The sequence below is a fragment of the Nannospalax galili genome, unplaced genomic scaffold, assembly GCF_000622305.1.
Source record: "Nannospalax galili isolate Female #2095 unplaced genomic scaffold, S.galili_v1.0 scaffold1617, whole genome shotgun sequence".
NCBI classification, from domain to species: Eukaryota; Metazoa; Chordata; class Mammalia; order Rodentia; family Spalacidae; genus Nannospalax; species Nannospalax galili.
In genome coordinates this window covers 1,431,475-1,450,483 of record NW_008340915.1, presented here as the reverse complement: position 1 = coordinate 1,450,483, position 19,009 = coordinate 1,431,475, and the positions used below count along the sequence as shown (strand labels likewise).

Sequence of the window (19,009 nt, the reverse complement as noted above, 5' to 3'; positions counted from 1 at the left end):
AACTCAGTCCTCAAATCAGGAGATACAACAAGCATGAGGATTTATTGGCGTTTTGCAAAACGGACTCCCACCTCACTCGGAGGACAGAAGTCCAGAGCCCAGTGCACAGGTTTCTTTTAAAGACAAGTGGCGGCTATGTGCCAAGCAGAAAAGCGGCGGCTATGTGCCAAGCAGAGGTAGGGGGGATTTCTGGGATGATTTCCAGCTTGGGCAAGGAGCATGAAAAAGGTCAGCTCAGCTTGTTCTTTAGAATTATTTTTCATTTTTCATTCCTTGTACAGTTTTTCTCAGGTCTGGGGGATTTTAGTTTAAATCCATCATTTTGGAGGGACTTGGGTCCATCATTTGGGGGGACTTGGGTCCATCAAGATTAGAGCCAGACCAAGAGAGAGACTGTGTGTGTGGCATGTGGCAGAGCTGAAAGGGCAAGGGATACCTAAATCCTTTGGAATTAAGATCATTCTAGCGTAAGTCCCTTATGCTGCACATGTGACTGCAGGGTTTTGTGTTTGCCCTGCTGGGTTTAGGTCTTGCTTTGATCTAATAATTCTTGCTATGCCCTTGTTCCTCCCTTCTGGAATTGGAGTGTTTATTTTATACCATTATATGTTTGAAGTATGTAACTTGATTTTTTATTATACAGAGGCTCAGTTAAGAGTGGTCTCAGAGTAGACTTTTGGACTTTTGAACAGTATTAGGTCTAGTAAAAACAATGGAGGTATTTAGAGACAGACTAAATGTATCTTTGCAGTGTGAGATGAAAATGAGACTTTGGAAGCCAGAGATGGAGTGCTTTGATTTACAATGATATGTTTGAGTGTTGAGTAGACAGAGCAGAGCTGTAATGATTAATTTTAATTGTCAACTTGACTGAATTTAGTCATCATGGAAACACCTCTGGGTGTGTCTGTGAGAGTGTTTTCTAGAAGGTTTAACTCAAGAGGAAAGACCCACCCTGAATGCAGACAGCACTATTATGTGGACTGGGGTGTTGTACTGAATAAAAGGTGCCAGGCGTGGTGGCACATGCCTTTAATCCCAGCACTTGGGAGGCAGAGGTAGGTGGATCTTTGTGAGTTTGAGGCCAGCCTGGTCTACATGGTGAGTTCCGGGCCAGCTGGTGCTACAGAGAGACCCTGTCTCAAAAAGACCAAAAAAAAAAAAAAAAAAAAAAGGTAAAATCAAGCTGAACACGGGCACTCATCTCTCTGCTTCCTGACTGCATATACAATGTGACCAGCTACCTTAGTTTCTTCCTGCTGCCATGAGTTTCCTTCCGAGATGGGTTGTATCTTCAGACTAAATCAAAATAAATTGTTCCTTCCTTATACATTTTTCAGGTATTTTGTACACAGCAATGGGAAAAGTAACTAACGCACTATCTCAAGGTGAGTCAGTCACATCCTCTCAGAATCATAAAATATGAAGAAGTGTGGTAGCTCAGAGGTGGAGCTATGCCCCTTAATGCAGAAAGCCTCTAAAATCATGTCCTTGGAAAAACTGGAACCCTTATACATTGCTGGCAGAAATGCAAAATGGTGAAGCAACTATGGGGAACAGAATTGTGATTGATGAAAACACTATCTTCTGACCCAGCAATTCTACTCCTAGGTAGAATCCAAAGGAACTGAAACCAGGCTTAAATACTCATACACTAATATTCACAGTGATATAATTCACAATTGCTGAAATGACTCAAATATCCATCAACAGATGAATAAACAAATTGTGATATATCTACACCATGCAATATTATTCAGCTATAAAAGGAATAAAGTTCAGATATATGCTACAGTATAGCTGAATCTTAAAGACATTATACTAAGTGAAGTAAGCTAATACAAAAGACAGATACAGTACAATTCTAATTACATACAATAGCTACAATAGGCAAATCCATAGAGCTAAAAAATAAAATTAAAATTATCAGGGAATGGGAAAAATGGATATGAAGGTTTATTGCTTATTAATGTCAGAATTTCTGGATATGATGATGAAAAAGCTTTAGAAAAGACAGTGGTGATAGTTACATAGCATCATAAATATAATTCATGACATTGAATTATACATTAAAAATTATAATTAAATTAGATTGAGCATGGTGGTACACACCTTTAATCCTAGCACTTGAGAGGCAGAGGCAGGTGGATCTCTTTGAGATCAAGACCAGCCTGGTCTATATAGGGAGTTCCAGGTCAGCTGGGGTTACAGGGGGACCCTGTCTCAAACAAAACAAAACAAAATTATTATTAAATTGTTAAAATATATATTAATCACAATAAAAAATTAAATGCAAATTCATTCTCTCTCTCTCTCTCTCTCTCTCTCTCTCTCTCCCACCTCCTGCTGGTTCTCCAGGTTGTTTAGACTCTTCACTGTGATCCTGGGCTAAGTTTAAAAAAAAAAAAAAAAAAAAAAAAGGAAACAAGCTGAACACCAGCATTCATCTCTCTCTGCTTCCTGTTAGGGTTCGGATCTACAGCACAATGCAGCAGGGCCTCACAGTTTTGCAAGCCCTCTGAGAATGCAGGAACTGAGTTAATGAACATCCTGATCATCTGCAGACAAGATAAACAGACCCTCTACACCTTTTGACCTGAGACATGATTACTGCAAAGAGCCATTTCAGCACCGCATGCTTCCCCTTTGATGATCTTAGAAGGCAAACAAGCCTCTGCATTCTGGACCCATTGATGTAGGAATTGTCTCAATACAAGCTGTTTCCCCCCTGACAAGTTTCACAATGTAAAGACCCCTTATCCCATGACCCAGATCATGGCTGACAGAAGGTGACAGAAGGGGGCGGTTTGACAGAGGCTATTCTCTCCTAACAAGCGCTGGGCTTCCTCTCTCCCTCCTAACTTTTTAAAAAAATATCTTCCCACCTTCCACACCCCCCAAAACCCCTGATAAAAAACCCCAGCCCACAACCTGCAAGCCAACAGCTCCTCTCTCCTGAAAGGAGAACTGTCCTATGCATTTTTCTCTGCTAATAAACTCTATCCCACCAGAGTTCTAATCTGCGTCCTGGTGCTTTTTCCCGATTGACTCGATTTACCTATCACTAACTACAGATGCAATGTGACCAGCAATCTCATGTTCCTGTCACCATGACTTCCTCACCATGATGAACTATATCCTCTAACTGGGAACCAAAATAAACCCTTCCCTCTCTTAAGTGGGTTTCTGTCAGGATATTTTATCAGTCACAGGAAAAGTAACTAATATAAGCACCATGTGGATAAAATGCTGAAGAAGTAGACAGTGTGACCAAACCTTGCAAATCAAAGCATCTGAGGGAAAGGGACTTGGATGGAAAGAAAAATCCATTTGTTATGGATTGGCTTAAGCAATAAAAGTTTATCTTGATGGACAGTCTAGGCCTGAGAGATAGGATTATTTCCACATGACTTTATAGTTCAATAACCTTAATTACAGTCCCCAAATCTACTACAATTTAACCTTCTGTTATATCCAACACTCCACTCCTAACATCTGCATTTCTGCTTGTTCCACTTCTTGTCACAGGTTCACTGGTTTTATTGCAAAATATTTGACCCAATTAGGATTTGTGGGAGTGGTGTTCAAATAACCCAAATCAAAAACTCCAAATCCAAGACACACCTGCCTTTACTTATACCCCAACCTAGCTTTTATGGTTAGAAGTCTGATTAACTAGTAAGAAGCGTCATCCCAGGCCTCATTCTTTATTCAATAAAGAGAAGCTCTTACAACTGGTGATAGCATCCCACCATTCTGGGGCACCTTCAAGCCATCATGTTGGGTGAGCTTGGGTTACCAGTTCAAACCTTTCAGCAATCAGCTGGAAAGTATGTTTTGAAGTATGTTTTGAACTTAACCTGCTATGTTCTTCCTATGAACACGCATAGAAAACATACTTGCTTTTGGAGCCAGGAAGAAGAAACAATCATTATACCTGACTTACAAATGTATGTTCTTTTTTTATTATTTTTTTATTTCATATGTATGAATGTATTGCCCACATGTATGTAAGTGCACCTGTGTCATGAAATGCCTACAGAGGTCAGAAGAGGGTGTTGGACCCCCTGGAACTGGAGTTACAGATGGTTGTTAGCCACCATGTGAGTGTTGGGAATGGAACCCAGGTCCTCCGCAAGAGCAACCAGTGCTCTTAACTACTGAACCATCTCTCCAGCCCCAAATCTATGTTCTTTAGCATGATTGGCTGACAGTGTTGGGTAATTCACAAAAGTTTCTCCAAAGTCTTATTCCTTGACTCTCCCACTGTGATGGGGGGTAGCTGTCTTCCAAACAAGAGCAGCTACATGACCCAGTTTGGGCCATTGAAATATAAATGAGTGATTGTTGGTTGTACCTAAAATTCCCTCTAGCGGGGAGGACACCCCTTCTCCCTTGGTTCCAATGAAAAACTAAGGTATGATTTCATGAAACTGCAGTCTGGGAAGTCAGTGAGCATATTGGGCTCACTTAGAGAGCAATGAGTGAGAATTTACTCACAGGAATATGGGTACTTCCACCCTAAGGATGCACTGGAAAGTCTTCACCCAAGCTTGAATGATGGTTTCCCCAAAGCTGCATAAAATGGCAAGAGAACCTCCCCTGGTCTTCTGCAACCTATTTATGTGTTGCACCTCCCCCAGACCACGTGCAACTAGGGCTGACTGATGGGTTGGAAGGTGTGGCTAGACTCTCAGGCAAAGTCCTGTGACTCTCCCTGCCCCTTCCTTCCTTGCTGGGGCATGAACACTTAACAAGCTCAGCTGTGGCGATCTCAGGCAAGTGTGCACAACCAAGCTTGGAAGGATGGTGTCTATCTGTTGGAGGACAGTCCTGTACAACATTGGACCAAGGTAGGGAGAATTCTGAGAAAGAAGTTTTTTCCTAATAGAAAGGGAAATGGTTCTTTTTTCATGCCACAAAGATGAACACAATCTAGAGTATTATGGTAATTATTATTGGACTGGCAGGCTTAGGGATGAAAGTCAATATGCTAAGAATATGTATCATATATGCATGAGGAGACGGGCCATGAATTGATATCAGATACCACTTGTCTGTTCCTTTTCCTTCTAAATATTTGTATTGAGGTACAATATATAGAAAATATGCCTACCATACATGTTCAACTGAACTGCACACATTCAGGTGAGTAGAGCCCAGGTCGAGGATGACATAACCAGCATGCTGTGTCCTCATAACAGTTCTTACCACTAGAGGAAACCCTTCTTGCTCCTAATACCACTGGATGGTTTGACCTGATTTTGTATTTAATAGATGGAATCGTATGTGTATGATTTTGTGTCTTCTGTCTTTACTTAGCAATTGTGAAATTCTTCACACTGTCATGGGTAGCTGTTCATTAATTTTCTCTTTCCCATGCAGATCACATATATGTATGTAGCATAATTTATACATTCTACCCCTGATGAACATTCACCTGCTATTCAGTTTTGGGTTTTCAATGAGCATTCTTATACAGTTTGATGATAAACACACACATATTTCCGTTGGATATGCTCCCCAGATTACAATTCCTGGGTCAGAGCACACACACTGGTGAGCAGTTTTTCCAAACAGTTTCATCAGAAATCTTTTCATGTAGGAAAAAAAAAAAGAATTTGTTTAAGCTATTGTAAGCTTGCTGCTAAATATGTCCCTAACTTATAGAGCCTTCTTAGTGCTTGAAAATATTTTCATAATTAGTTCAAAGATATATAATCAAGAGACTTAAGAAGAAAATTACATTCTGAACTTGGGTCTTGAAATATTAGAGACTCTTACAAGATAGCACACCTTCCTGGCTGGAATTAAAAACAATTGACAACATTTATACAGCTTGCTTGGCACCTGAAACCATGCTAAATGCTTCACATACACTGACATTACATTTAATACTTAACAATGGGCCAGGCATGGTAGCACACACCTTTATTCCCAGCTCTTGAAAAGTGGAAGCAGGTGGATCTCTGAGTTCTAGGCCAATCAGGTCTACATGGTGAGTTTCAGGCCATCCAGGGCTACATAGCAAGACCCTGTCTCAAATAATTAATAAATAAATAAATAAATTAATTAATAAATTAAATAAATAAATAAATAAATACTTAAGAATGTGCCTATAAGGCAAGTACTAGTGATATATTCATTCCACAGAAAAGAAACCAAGGTTCAAGGAGACCAAACAGGCCATGATCACAGAGGTTAAGAAATGGTGAAACCAGAACTTAGAATCTAACTGCAGAATCTTCACCTTGGCCTCCCTCAGTCCTACTGCCTGACAGCTAATTCTTGTTTCACTGATGTCAAGCTGCTGGGTTTCTGTGTGCATTTAAGTGTATGTACACTCACAAGTACCACATATTTTGAGCTCAAAACATAAATCCAGGATGTCTTCCATGACCTTCCAGATGACTTATCATACCACAAATTTCTGGCCCTTGGAACTCCAAGAATTTTCTACATGCAATAACTTTAAGCACTTTTTTTTTGTCTTTTTAAGACAGGGTCTCCCTGTAACCCCAGCTGTCCTGGAACTCACTATGTAGCCCAGGCTGGCCTTGAACTCACAGAGATCCGCCTGCCTCTGCCTCCTGAGTGCTGGGATTAAAGGCGTGTGCCACCACGCCCAGCAACTTTAAGCATTTTTTGTATAAGTGTATATACCTTGTACAAAGTGATAAATTTCATGACCCTTTTCTTCAATTATATCATGCATTTACCAGGATAATGACTGATTTTTAAAAAAAAGTAGCAACAGATGCTGATAAGGGAAAGAACACTTATACGTGGTTGGAGGAAATGTAAACTGGTACAGCCACTACAGGAGTCAGCATAGAGGTTCTTTAAAAAAACTAAAAATAGAACTACCATAAGAACCAGCTATACCACTTCTGGAAATATGTCCCCAAGAATCTAAGCCAGAATCTACAGGTATACTTGGACATTCATGTTTATTGCGGCACTAGTCACAGCAGCCTAGCTACAGACTCAGCCTAGGTGTCCATCAATAGATGAATGGACAGAAAATGTGGTGTATACACACAGTGGAGTTTTATTGAGTCATAAAGAATAAAATGTTGTCATTTAAGGAAAATGGATGTAATTGGATGGCATTATATTTAAGCAAAATAAGCCAGACCAGACCCAGATAGACAAATATTGCAATAATTTTTTATTCTTACTGTCAACCTTAGATAGTAAATTTTTCATCTCTCAACATACTGATAATTTTTTAAAGCCTGTTTATTGGGGGCAATAGTTTCATGAGTAATTTTTGTTTCTGTATGTTAGTCAGTATTGTTTACCAAGCTTGAATGCTCAAGGATGCGACCAGAAAAGCACAAAGGGAACAAGAGAGCAGCTCGTATCTTTCCTTCTTTTCATCTGATTTCTTTCTATTTTCACTTAAAATTTTTTTTAGTCATTTGTTCCTCAAAGACTTACAGAAGAACTTGAGTTTGTTGTTATTAATTGGTTGGTATTTAATTGGGTTTTTGTTTATTGGTTTTTGAGATAGGGACTCATGTATCTCCAGCTGGCCTCAAACTCACTATGTAGCTGAAGGTGACCTTGAACTTCTGATCTTCCTGCCTCCACCAGTGTGTACCGCCGTGCATGGTTTGGGCAGCACTGGGGATGAAACACAGTCCTTCTACATGCCAAGCAAGCATTCCACCATTTGAGCTACATCCTAAGCTCTATTAATTGGGTCTTTAATGGTATCTGTGGACTACACCATATCCCCTTCATCTAGAATTTCAGGTGGCGTGATATAAAAGCATGCATAATTTTCACATGAGCCCCAAACTGAATCACTGTAGATGGGGACAGATCAGGGATCACATCTGCTCCCATCCAGCTTCCAAATCATGAGGCAGGTGTCCCTCGTGCTAAAGACAGTTTTGGTGAAATCATCTGATGGGTCTTAAGTGAAAACAGATTTTTCACAGCTCTTTTTTGTTTTGTTTTGTTTTTTTCTTCTTTTCTTTTCTTTTCTTTTTTTTTCTTTTTTTTTTTTTTTTTTTTTTTTGGTCTTTTTGAGACAGAGTCTTCCTGTAGCCCCAGCTATCCTGGAACTCACTCTGTAGACCAGGCTGGCCTTGAACTCACAGAGATCCACCTGCCTCTGCCTCCTGAGTGCTGGGATTAAGGGCGTGTGCCACCACGCCTGGCTATTTTATTTTTTTAATGGTGGTAAGAATACTTAGCATGAGGCTTACCCACTCAATAAATGTGTATAATACACTCTTGTTTAATATGGGCATAGTATTGTCCAACAAATTTCTTAGAAATTCATTTTCTCAAATAACTGAAACTTACCCATTCAACAAATGTGTATAGCACACTCTTGTTTAATATGGGCATAGTATTGTCCAACAAATTTCTTAGAAATTCATTTTCTCAAATAACTGAAACTTCACGACTTTTTCCCCTTCCCTAGCCCCTGGCAACCATCGTTCTACCCTCTGCTTCTGAGTTTGACTATTTTAGACTTCACATTTAATTCAAATAAGGATAAATTTGTCTTTCTACTATATAACCCAACATATATTAATAATTGACTTATTTAATCAAGTTTTGTCCATGTTATTACATGTGGCAGCACTGAATTTTGTTTTCATGCCTGACTAATACTCCATTGTGTGTCTATAGAATATTACTTATTAATTCATTCTTTGATAGACACTTTTGTTGCTTCTTCATCTTGGCTAGTGTAAATTACACTGCGTGAACATGTAGATATTACCTGGAAATGCAAATTTTGTACAACCTGAATCTTTTAATTGAAAACTATATACACATTTATATAGCGAGATATAGACTATGAGGTACAATTTTTTCTTAATTTTAATATGAAAGTATTTGGAAAACACTTTTCCTAGTAAGATTTTTAATGACTCAGCAGGTAAAGGCACTTGCTGCCAAGCCTAAGAACCTGAGTTTAATTCCCAGATCCCACCTGGTAGAAGGGGAGAAGCAACTCCCTTTATGACAACTGTAAGTAATACTGTGGGCTCCTCCCTCTGTAGGAAGACTTTTACAGTCTCCTCTGAACAGTTAGCTACTTGCTTGTGTCAGCGGTGACATGTCAGAAGTGTCTGGAAGTGAAGCAATGCTTCAGATACATTGCAGGATAATATGGAATTATATATAGCAGTGTCTTCATTGGCACTGGCTTTCTCAAAAATCAGAACTGGAGTCAGTCATTCCTCTTTTGCACATCCTTTTCCTCCTACCTCTCTACCTCTCCCATCCTCTCTCCCTCCATCTTTCTGCCTCTCTCTCTCTCTCTCTCTCTCTTTCCATTTATTGAAGGCCTATTGTGTGCAGCATTTTCAATCCTGAAATGACACTAAAATGTCCCTCTTCCTTTGTATTATTGGACTAAATCCACTGAGGGAATCATTTTTAATTTCATTGCTGGAAATTTCCTCAGCCTCTGATTTCCTCAGAGGATTGTGTATTAAGTAATGAAAAAAAATGTCCCCCCCGCCCCCCCACTCCATCTCAGTGAGTTTAAGGGCTGATATACTTCATTGAAGTTTGCTATTAATGCTGTTAGTTAATTATGGCAAGCACATAGTCGACATGCTGTGATGATGGAAGAGAAAAAGAATAGCTCATCAGTCAGGGGAGCTTCTAAATTATTTTACCATGATCTAGGGATATTGAAATTGATGGGTCTCAGCCCATAAACCAACCAAATATAGACAGCATCCAGCTCTAGCTGAGGAGTAGCATTCAGTGTTTCAAAGCATGTTGAAAATTTCAGGTTCTGGGGGCTGGTTGCACTAAGTCACATTTGTATAAAGGATTATTTCCATGTTTCTCTCCTCTACTTTCCATGTCTGTCACTCTCACAAGAAAAAAAGTAAAAACCAAACAACCTTCCATACCCACTACTCAGGCTGTGGCATCTTATGTCTTATTTGGATATTCCATTGTTGAAAACTTTGGCTTTGTCTCTGGAACTTGAGTCATCACCACCTGAGGTATGAGTATGCTCACATGTCCCAGCCTCAGTCTCCACAAGCCACTAGAGGAGTCCATCCAGGATTGAATACATCTTGGGATATGTCCTACTTACTTTCTATTGCTGTGCTGAAACTCTGACCAAAACTAACTTAGGGAGGAAAGGGTTTATTTCATCCTACTCTTGCAAGTGACAATCTATCAATGAGGGAGTCAAGGCAAGAGCTTAAGCAGGGCAGGAACCTGGAGACAGGAGCTGAGCACAGACCATGAATGAATACAGTTTACTGGTTTGTTCCTCTGGCCTGTGCTCAACCTGCTTTCTTTTAAAAAGTATTTTATTTATTATTTTTATTTTATGTGTATGAGTATATTCCCTGCATTTTTATAAGCTTACCTGTGTCATGCAATTTCCGTGGAGGTCAGATTAGGGTGTCAGATCCCTTGGAACTGGAGTTACAGGTGGTTGTTAGCTGCCATGTAAATGCTGAGAATTGAACCCAGGTCTTCTGCCAAGAGCAGCCAGAGCTCTTAACCACTAAGCCATCCCTCCAGTTCCCTCTGCCTGCTTTCTTATATAACCCAGGCCCAACTTCCCAGAGGTCACACCACCCACAGTGGGCTAGGCTCTCCCCCATCACTCAACAATCAAGAAAATACCTCACAGACATACCCACTGGCCAGTCTGGTAGAGGAAATTCCCCCAGTTGAGGTTACCTCTTCCCAGGGATGTCAAGTTGACAAATAAAGATATCCAGCACAGGATGCCAGAGAATTTCAAAGCAGGAAGTGCTGCTGTACCTGCTGTCAGGCAAGTTCTTTCCTGTGGCTGGAAACTACCCATGTAGCCAAGGAATTGGTAACTGGTATAGAGCTTAAGCCCCACTGTGCTCTGGTGAGATCAGGGATTGTTGAATTGTTAGACATGACTATCAACAAGCAGCTGAAAGACATTGCAGAAGAAATAGGTGGCCAGTCATTCCCCTATAGGCTTTCTTACCACCAATCCCCTTATTAAATGCTCCCCACAGGCTTTTGAACACTTGGTTGCCAGGACAAAGTGCTATTTTGAAGGCTTCAGGGAGCCTCTAGGAGAATGGGGCCTGACTAGTAGGTCACTAGGATGGGTCTGTGAAGGTTATGACCTGGCTCTTATTCCTATATGCTCTCTCCTTCCTGGTTCATGCCAGATGAATAGTCATGACGTCACACTCCCACCTCCCTGGACAAAGCCACCCTGCCTGCCATCCCCACCATGATGGACTAAAACCCCCTAAAACTGTAATAACCCGAGCTCCTCCAGTTTGTGTAAGACATTTTGGTGAGCTGTCCTAGAGCCTACCCTGGCCTGGGGCCAGAAGTTCCAGGAAGAGCTGAAGAACAAACCATATAATCTTGGTGTTAGAGTAGCAAATAGCCCTGTAAATTTAACTGGTCAACACGACAAAATCTCTAGTTTGTTGAAAGACCCACTTTTCCAGTTTCGCTGGTCAATCATCTGGTCATAGAACCACCCCTAGGAAGGCAGGTTCACCTTAAGTTATGCTGAATAGATGGTGGAGTGGAATACCTAGTGCATTAATGAGATAGTGAATCTTTCCTGCCTGGAATCCCACCTTCTAGTGCAGAGCTTCTCAACCCCCACTTTTCTGAATTGTTCAGAAAAGTGTAATCTCTTTTCTTCTTCATATCCTTTTTTTTGGTCTTTTTGAGACAGGGTCTCCCTGTAGCTCCAGCTGGCCTGAAACTCACTATGTAGATCAAGCTGGCCTTGAACTCACATAGATCCCCCTGCCTCTGCCTACTGAGTGCTGGGATTAAAGACATGCCACCATGCCCAACCTCATATCCCTTTTCTAAACATGCTTCCTTTAAGGTTTTAGGCTGCCCCCAGCGTCTTGTATTTCTTTACTTTTTCTAAAGCTTCCTTCTCCCAGCCATGTGGCTGCCAGTCAGCCACATTTCTAACCTCCGTGCAGGCTCTAAACCCACGTGACTTCACGACTTTCTTTCCTTCTCCCCACCATTCTCCCCCTCAAGGCAGCTGCCAAGATTACCAGCTTGCCTGCCCTGAGGATTTTTCTTTAAAATTCTAATAAAATTATAAAAGCTCCCATCCCCTCCCAGTTAGGGCTGCATTCTCTAAAATGGCTCAGAGAATGCTGTCCCTGGCCAGCTAAATAGATTCGGCTGATTCTGAGCTATTTGAGTCTGAGTGGTCTTCTTTTCCTTGTGATCTTGAACTCTGTAACAAAACTATGAACCAAAAGAAACCTTTCCCCAATTGAGTTGTTTCTGTTCAATATTTTAGCCACTGGGAAGTGCAAAACAACAAATATTCCTTAACTTTCCTTCCCCCTTCTTCCTGTTACTTCTGTTTGTTTTATGCAAATGAATGCATATTGAACTTGTTAATTGCACAAGAAATCTTGGTCTGAACTCAATGCTGTCACAGAGAGAGATTTATCAGTCGGTCATGCTCTCAAGCCAGCGGTATAGGAGCCCATAATGGTCATTTTCCGATCAGAAAAGACTTTTAGGGTCTCTTTACCAACCTGCTCCCAGCGTTCCCCTCTGTCTTGAAGCACCTCTTTGTTTCCATCTGTACAGCACCTGTCTGCTTAATAAGAACTTTGGCATCCATGAGTAGCTAATTTTTCCAGATTTACCTCTTCTAGCAATAGTTCTGTCTTAAAATTACTGTACTTCATTTTCTCTGAATAAACTAAATAGTAAAGAACACAGGGAGGCTTTAGACTGAGCAGGATAACAGTGTTTCATCTGCAAAGACAGGGTGTAAAAACGTTCTACAGTTGTGCACCAAGCAAATTTCTTTCCCCTCGCACCTCTGTGAAGCCCGGAGCTATGTCTAACAGACTTTCGGTGCCACATTTAGCACATATTTACACTCTTGCAGCTCTGAGATGGGTATCTCATCTCAAAACAAAGTCAGCCCGATCAGACCACCTTATCCATTTGAACCTATTAAATCTTATTTATTTCCCAGCTGCTCAAGTTTCCCAGGTAATGGTTATTTATGTAGGAATTTGGCAAATGTCAGACAAACCCACTGATGCTTGTCTGGACTCCTATTTGCAAAGGATGGCAGCCAGAGTGTGTGAATATTCCCCCTTCTTTTCTCCTAAGACTATCTTATTTGAGTTTTTAGACAACAAGGCCACACAGTGTCTGATCTGTAGTAAAATAGGGAGACAAAATATTATCCCAAGTGCCAAATGCTTCAGGAAATAGAATGCAACATCAACACTATAACAAACTGCACCACGAACTTGGGATATGAACACATTCATAGTTCTTTTATGTTTCCTATTATTATTTGCTCTGTGACAAAACTTTTCCATGTACCTTTATGGCAGAAGACCTGGGATCTCCCTTGAGGTCTACCCTAATACCTTAAATCACCAATGAATGCCAAAGGCTTAGTTCCTGGGGAGGGTGTTGACAATGGTGGTGGCAATCTTTCCAGAGAGCCACTTACAGCATACCACTGCCTGGGAGCCAGGTTGAAGGTGCTTCCTCAATCTTTTTTAAAAAAAAAATATATGAAATATTGGGCTGGAGAGATGGCTCAGTGGTTAAGAATACTGGTTGTTCTTGCGGAAGACCCAGGTTCGAATCCCAGCACCCACATGGCAGCTAACAACTGTCCATAACTCCAGTCCCAGGGGATCTGACAGCTTCTTCTCATTGTCCTGTAACTCCAGTTCCAGGGGATCCGACAGCCTCTTCTGTCTTCTGTAGGCATTGCACGACACAGGTGCACTTACCTACATGCAGGCGATACACAAATACACATAAAATAAAAATAATAAAATTTAAAAAAAAAATATATATATGAAATATTTACTCCAAGAAGTACAAAGGAAACATCTTCTCAAATGGATTGTACATGTCAGGCATAAAACAGATGTCTTTTTTTTTTGTCTTATTGAGACAGGGTCTCCCTGTAGCCCCAGCTGGCCTGGAACTCACTATGTAGACCAGGCTGGCCTTGAACTCACAGAAATCTACCTGCCTCTGCCTCCCAAGTGCTGGGATCAATGGCGTGCACCACCATGCCCAGCCTAACAAATATCTTTTCTATTTTTCCTTTTTTTTTTTCTTTTTTTGGTCTTTTTGAGCTGGGTCTCCCCAGCTGACCTGAAACTCACTGTGTATACCAGGCTGGCCTTGAACTCACAGAGATCTGGCTGCCTTTGCCTCCTGAGTACTGGAACTAAAGGAGTACACCACCAAACCTGGCCTTCTATTTTATTTTTTTATTTCTAATTATGTGCATAGGTGTGTGTCTATGTGGGTTTGTGCATGTGTGAATGCAGGTGCCCATGAAGGCCAGAAGAGGATGTTGGTTCTCCCAGAGCTAGAATTACAGGCAGTTGTAAGTCCACTGAAAATAGGAGCTTGGAACCAAACCCTGTAGGGTTCTCTGAAAGAGCAGTATGTACTCTTAACCACTGCGCCATCTCACAAGTATCTTATCCATCAACAGCCCTACCCAACCACAAACACTGTGAGCTATAATAATGACTGGCCTGGCAAGACACACCCTTTGGTGCCATAGTGGCATGAATGTTGTTGGGGTAACTACTTTCTGATTGGGTTTAAGGCTCACTCCACAGGACAGAATTCATGCTTGGTACTGTAAATGGCCATGTCTTAGTTCTTAAAGCAAGTATAGGAATGAAAAGCTTCTAAAATTGTCACAGCTGTGCTGAACCAACAACACTATGAATAAGAAAATGCTCACATTTTCTTTAATGCCCCAAACAGCCACGCCTTTCAGGCCCACTTGACTAAATTTCAAGGTCTCCATGATTTCTCCTGGGAGGTCTCAGCAGCCACAAAAGGATCCTTAGATGCCCTGAGACTAGCTAGCCAGGCAGAAGCAGTAGGACCTGCTGGGTTCCCTGCTGGCCCTGGGTCTATACTCAACCCACACCTCCTACCCAGACCTCCAACATGAGGTCAAATGAATGCCCTGCAGGCCTCTGTTCTTTGAGACCCAGTTCTTTGAGTTTGCCGCTATTCCCCTATGGGAAGGAAAGTGATAGGATGTAACATAGTTTTCCCAAGTGGCTCTTCTTTTATAAAATATATTATTTATTATTTGTATTTTTATGTGTATGAGTGTTTTGTCTGCATGTATGTAAGTGCACCCATGTCATGCAATGCTTGCAGAGATCAGAAAAGGGCATTGGATTCCCCTGAACTGGAGTTACAGACAGTTGTTAGCCACCATGTGGGTACTAGAATTAGACCTGGGTCCTCTGCAGGAGCAGCCAGTGCTCTTAAACACTGAGCCATCTCTCTAGACCCTCTTCTTTCTTTTATATCTAATAGAGAACAGTCATGGGAATAGCCACAACCCACACCTGTTCCCACCCCCCAGCCACAGTTCTGCCCCAAGCCAAGACTAAAATGGCTTTTACATTCACAGAAGAGGACATTGATACATTTCATTTACATTGCCCTTTGTATTCATTTTGTATTGCAGCTGTAACAATCTCCCCAAGTTTGGTGGTTTAGAACAACATCAAGAATTTAGAACAAGTACGAGTGAGATGGCTCAGTGGGTAGAAATGTTTGCCATTCAACATTGATGACCCTAGTTCAAGCCCCAGGGCCCACAGTACAAGGAGAAAACCTACTCTTGAAAGTTGTCCTCTAACCTCCAAATACATACCAGAGCATGTGAGTGCCCACTCACACACACAGTGATAAGTAAAATTAAATTATATTTTTTCAAGTTTATTAAATTTATTGAACTTATCACATAAAAAGTGTACATTAATGGGACACCTTGTGATATTTCAACATATGAACCTATACAATAATTACATCAGGTTACATTCCTCTCCCTCTCGAACATACATCACACCTTTATGGTGAAAACATCCCAAAGTCTTTACTACAGCTTTTAGAAATAGAAACAACTCACTTTGCAGTAGCACACCAGTACTTCATGCCAGGATCCTTTCAATCTCTTCCTTATGTTTGGAACCAATTTTAGGGCCTGCGAAATGGCCCGTTGAGCTTGCCCTGAAAGCCTGACCTGATTTTGATCCCCAGGACCTATGGTGATAAGAAAACTGACTCCCAAATGCTATGCTCTGATCTCTACACTCAGAACCATAGTCACACACATAACAATAAATTTTGGGGGAAAAAAACTCTCACAAAATCTAGTGTGGCATACTGGGATTTGCCTATAATCCCAGCTATTTGAGAGGCTGAGGGGTAAGAATAGCAAGTTCAAGATCAGCCAGGTCTACATAGTGAGTCCCAGGTCAGCTAGAGCTACACAGTGAAACCCTCTGTCTCAGGACAAAACAGTTTAGTGGCAGAGCACTTTTATAGCATGTACTCAGCTCTGGGCTCAACCCTAGTACTAGAAAGACAAAGGAAAAATGTAGCACTGATGATTTGATTATTGTAAAGAAAAATTAGGAACATTTAAAAACCTTTAAAATTTTTAAAAATGTATTTTTACATGTAATGTTTTGCCTACATGTATGTAAATGTAGTGCATGCATGCAGTGCCCATGGAGGCCAGAAGAGGGCATTGGATGCCTGTAACCAAAGTTAAAAAGGTTGTTAGCCACAATACGGGAATCAAACTTGGGAGAGCTGCCAGTGTTCATAACCACTGACCCATCTCTGTAGCCCCTCAAAAAATGTTTTAGGGAGCCAGGCACAGTATCACATGCCTTTAATCCTAGCGCTCAGGAGACAGAGGCAGGAGGATCTCTGAATTCAAAGCCAGCTTGGTCTACAAAGCAGAGTTCTAGGTCAGTCAGGGCTACATAATGAGACCCTGTCTAAAAAAAACAAAAAAACAAAGATCAACAAGTAAAACTTTAAGAGCTCTGCTACTGTTAATCCAACCCCTTATTAATATTTATTATGTATTCAATGTTTTTGAGATTATGGGGCAACTAGGATACCTTCAAATAGAAATCTGGATATTTGTAAATCTGAGGCTGGAGGATCAGGACTTCAAGGTCAGCCTCTACTACAAATCAATTTTGCAGCCAGCCTAGGCTACATGAGACCCTGTCAAAAATAAAATGAAACCACCTTTAAAACTCACCAATTTTATGATATGGCCTAGCCTGGTCATGTAAACCTGTACTTGGGAGGGCTGAGACAGGAGACTCTCAAGTTCAAAGCCTGCATGGGCTATACAGAGTCAGTACAAGGCTAGCCTGGGTAACTTACCTATCTCAAAAGTTAAAAGGGGCTAAGTATATAGCTCAGTGGTATAGTACTTGCCTAACTTCCGCTAGGCACTTGGTTTAATCAGTACCACCAAAAAAAAATTTTTAAATACATATGTTGTCTGGAGTTTAGGTCTATGTTTAACTCTAGCACACAGGGACAGGAGGCTAAAGTGGAGGGAGTACTGACAGTCGATGGCCAGCCTGCTCTACCTACCACGTTCAAGGCTAGTCATGGCTACATACCAAGAACTTGTCTCAAAACAAAACAAAAAATAAAAATAATGTTGTTTTGCCAGGTGTGGTGGCGCAGCACTTGGAAGGCAGAGGCAGGTGGTTCACTGCAAGATCAAGGCCAGCCCGGTCTACATAGAGAGTTCCAGGCCAGTTGAGGCTACTGGGAGACCCTGTCTCAGAAATATTAAAAAAAAAAAAAAAAAAAGTTGGGTGCAGTGGTTCATACCTACAATCCTAGCAGTTAAGAGACAGAGACTGGAAAATCATGAGTTCAAGGTCATCCTCAGCTAAAACAAGCTTGGGGCCAACCTGGACAAATGAGGCCATTTTTTTAAAAAAAAACAAAAAACTGTTAAACCAGTTTTTTACTCAGAATCTATATCAGGACAGATCCTAAGAGGTCCTGAATTGGGTCCTACATAGAAATAAGGACAAAGAAACCCAAAGAAGAGGTCCCTGTGGGTACAGACGTGAGACTTCTCAAGCATACTGTAGAAGGAGATGAACCAACTCATACTCCAGGAAAATGCCGATGAACCAGGCTCTAACAGCCTGCAGCATAGCATCTGGGTCAACATCTGGGGATTCACAGCCTTCACCCTGACACGCAATCCTCCAGCACCCCTGAGGGATGGAGGACTTCCTCCCCTAGGGGACAGGTGGGCTATGCAGGCACCAACAGCCCACTCCCGCTTCCTTCCCACCTGTACCACACAGAAATGGCTCCTGGAAAGGAAGTTTGAAGACCCCAGCACAAGAGGGCTGTTGGTAAACCTAGTCTTTCAATCAGAAACACTGCATTTTCTCTTTGAAAATTTCACACGTGTTTTATCCTCAGAGATGACTAGGTTCAGATGGGCTGTTTCCGAGTCTAGAATTATATCCTCTGAGAATTTGTCCGTAAGTTTTTTTTTGAGGGCTGTTGGTAAACCTAGTCTTTCAATCAGAAACACTGCATTTTCTCTTTGAAAATTTCACACGTGTTTTATCCTCAGAGATGACTAGGTTCAGATGGGCTGTTTCCGAGTCTAGAATTATATCCTCTGAGAATTTGTCCGTAAGTTTTTGTAGGGCAGAGTACTGGGGAGGAAGATAGTATGCCTCTTGTTGTAAATACACTGAAAAGATGTGTGGGCTGATCAGACTGTCAGAATTCTTGTAGAAATTTTTGACTTCTGACAGCAGTTCTCCTTCAGACAGCGCCCTGTGCCTCACCACCTGGCTCAGCAGACCTTTGAGCGTGGATCCGTAGTTTGCAAAAGCTCTCGTGTTTTCTCTGAGTTTCTTCTCACCCTCCTTCTCCTCCTGGGCTAACCTGGAGAGAGCTGTCTGCTGTTCCTTGTCTAAAAACCAATCGAGTCGCTCAAATTCAGCAGCCAGTTCCTGTCTCCGTGCTTCCACCTCCTCTCTCAGGGCCAGGGGTCTTCTGCTCTGAATGCTTACTAACTTTTGAGCCTCTTTGACTTTTCTCTTCAAGGGCTTGATGAAGCCTTGGGTCTTCTCCCTGTGGTGAGTGACAGCCTCTGGATGGTTGTCACCTGAAGGCCACAGTGCCCATCGGC

General features: G+C 41.5%; 1 protein-coding gene across 1 annotated transcript in view; it reads right to left on the bottom strand.

Annotated features, from left to right (window-relative positions):
• Positions 1–17,812: 17,812 nt before the first annotated feature.
• Positions 17,813–19,009, bottom strand: part of LOC115070887 (putative tripartite motif-containing protein 75) — a 7,541-nt gene continuing 6,344 nt past the window's right edge. Inside the window, 3 exon segments of the mRNA XM_029564920.1 lie at positions 17,813–17,954; positions 17,956–18,025; positions 18,428–18,985. Coding sequence (XP_029420780.1) covers positions 17,813–17,954; positions 17,956–18,025; positions 18,428–18,985 — 770 coding nt within the window.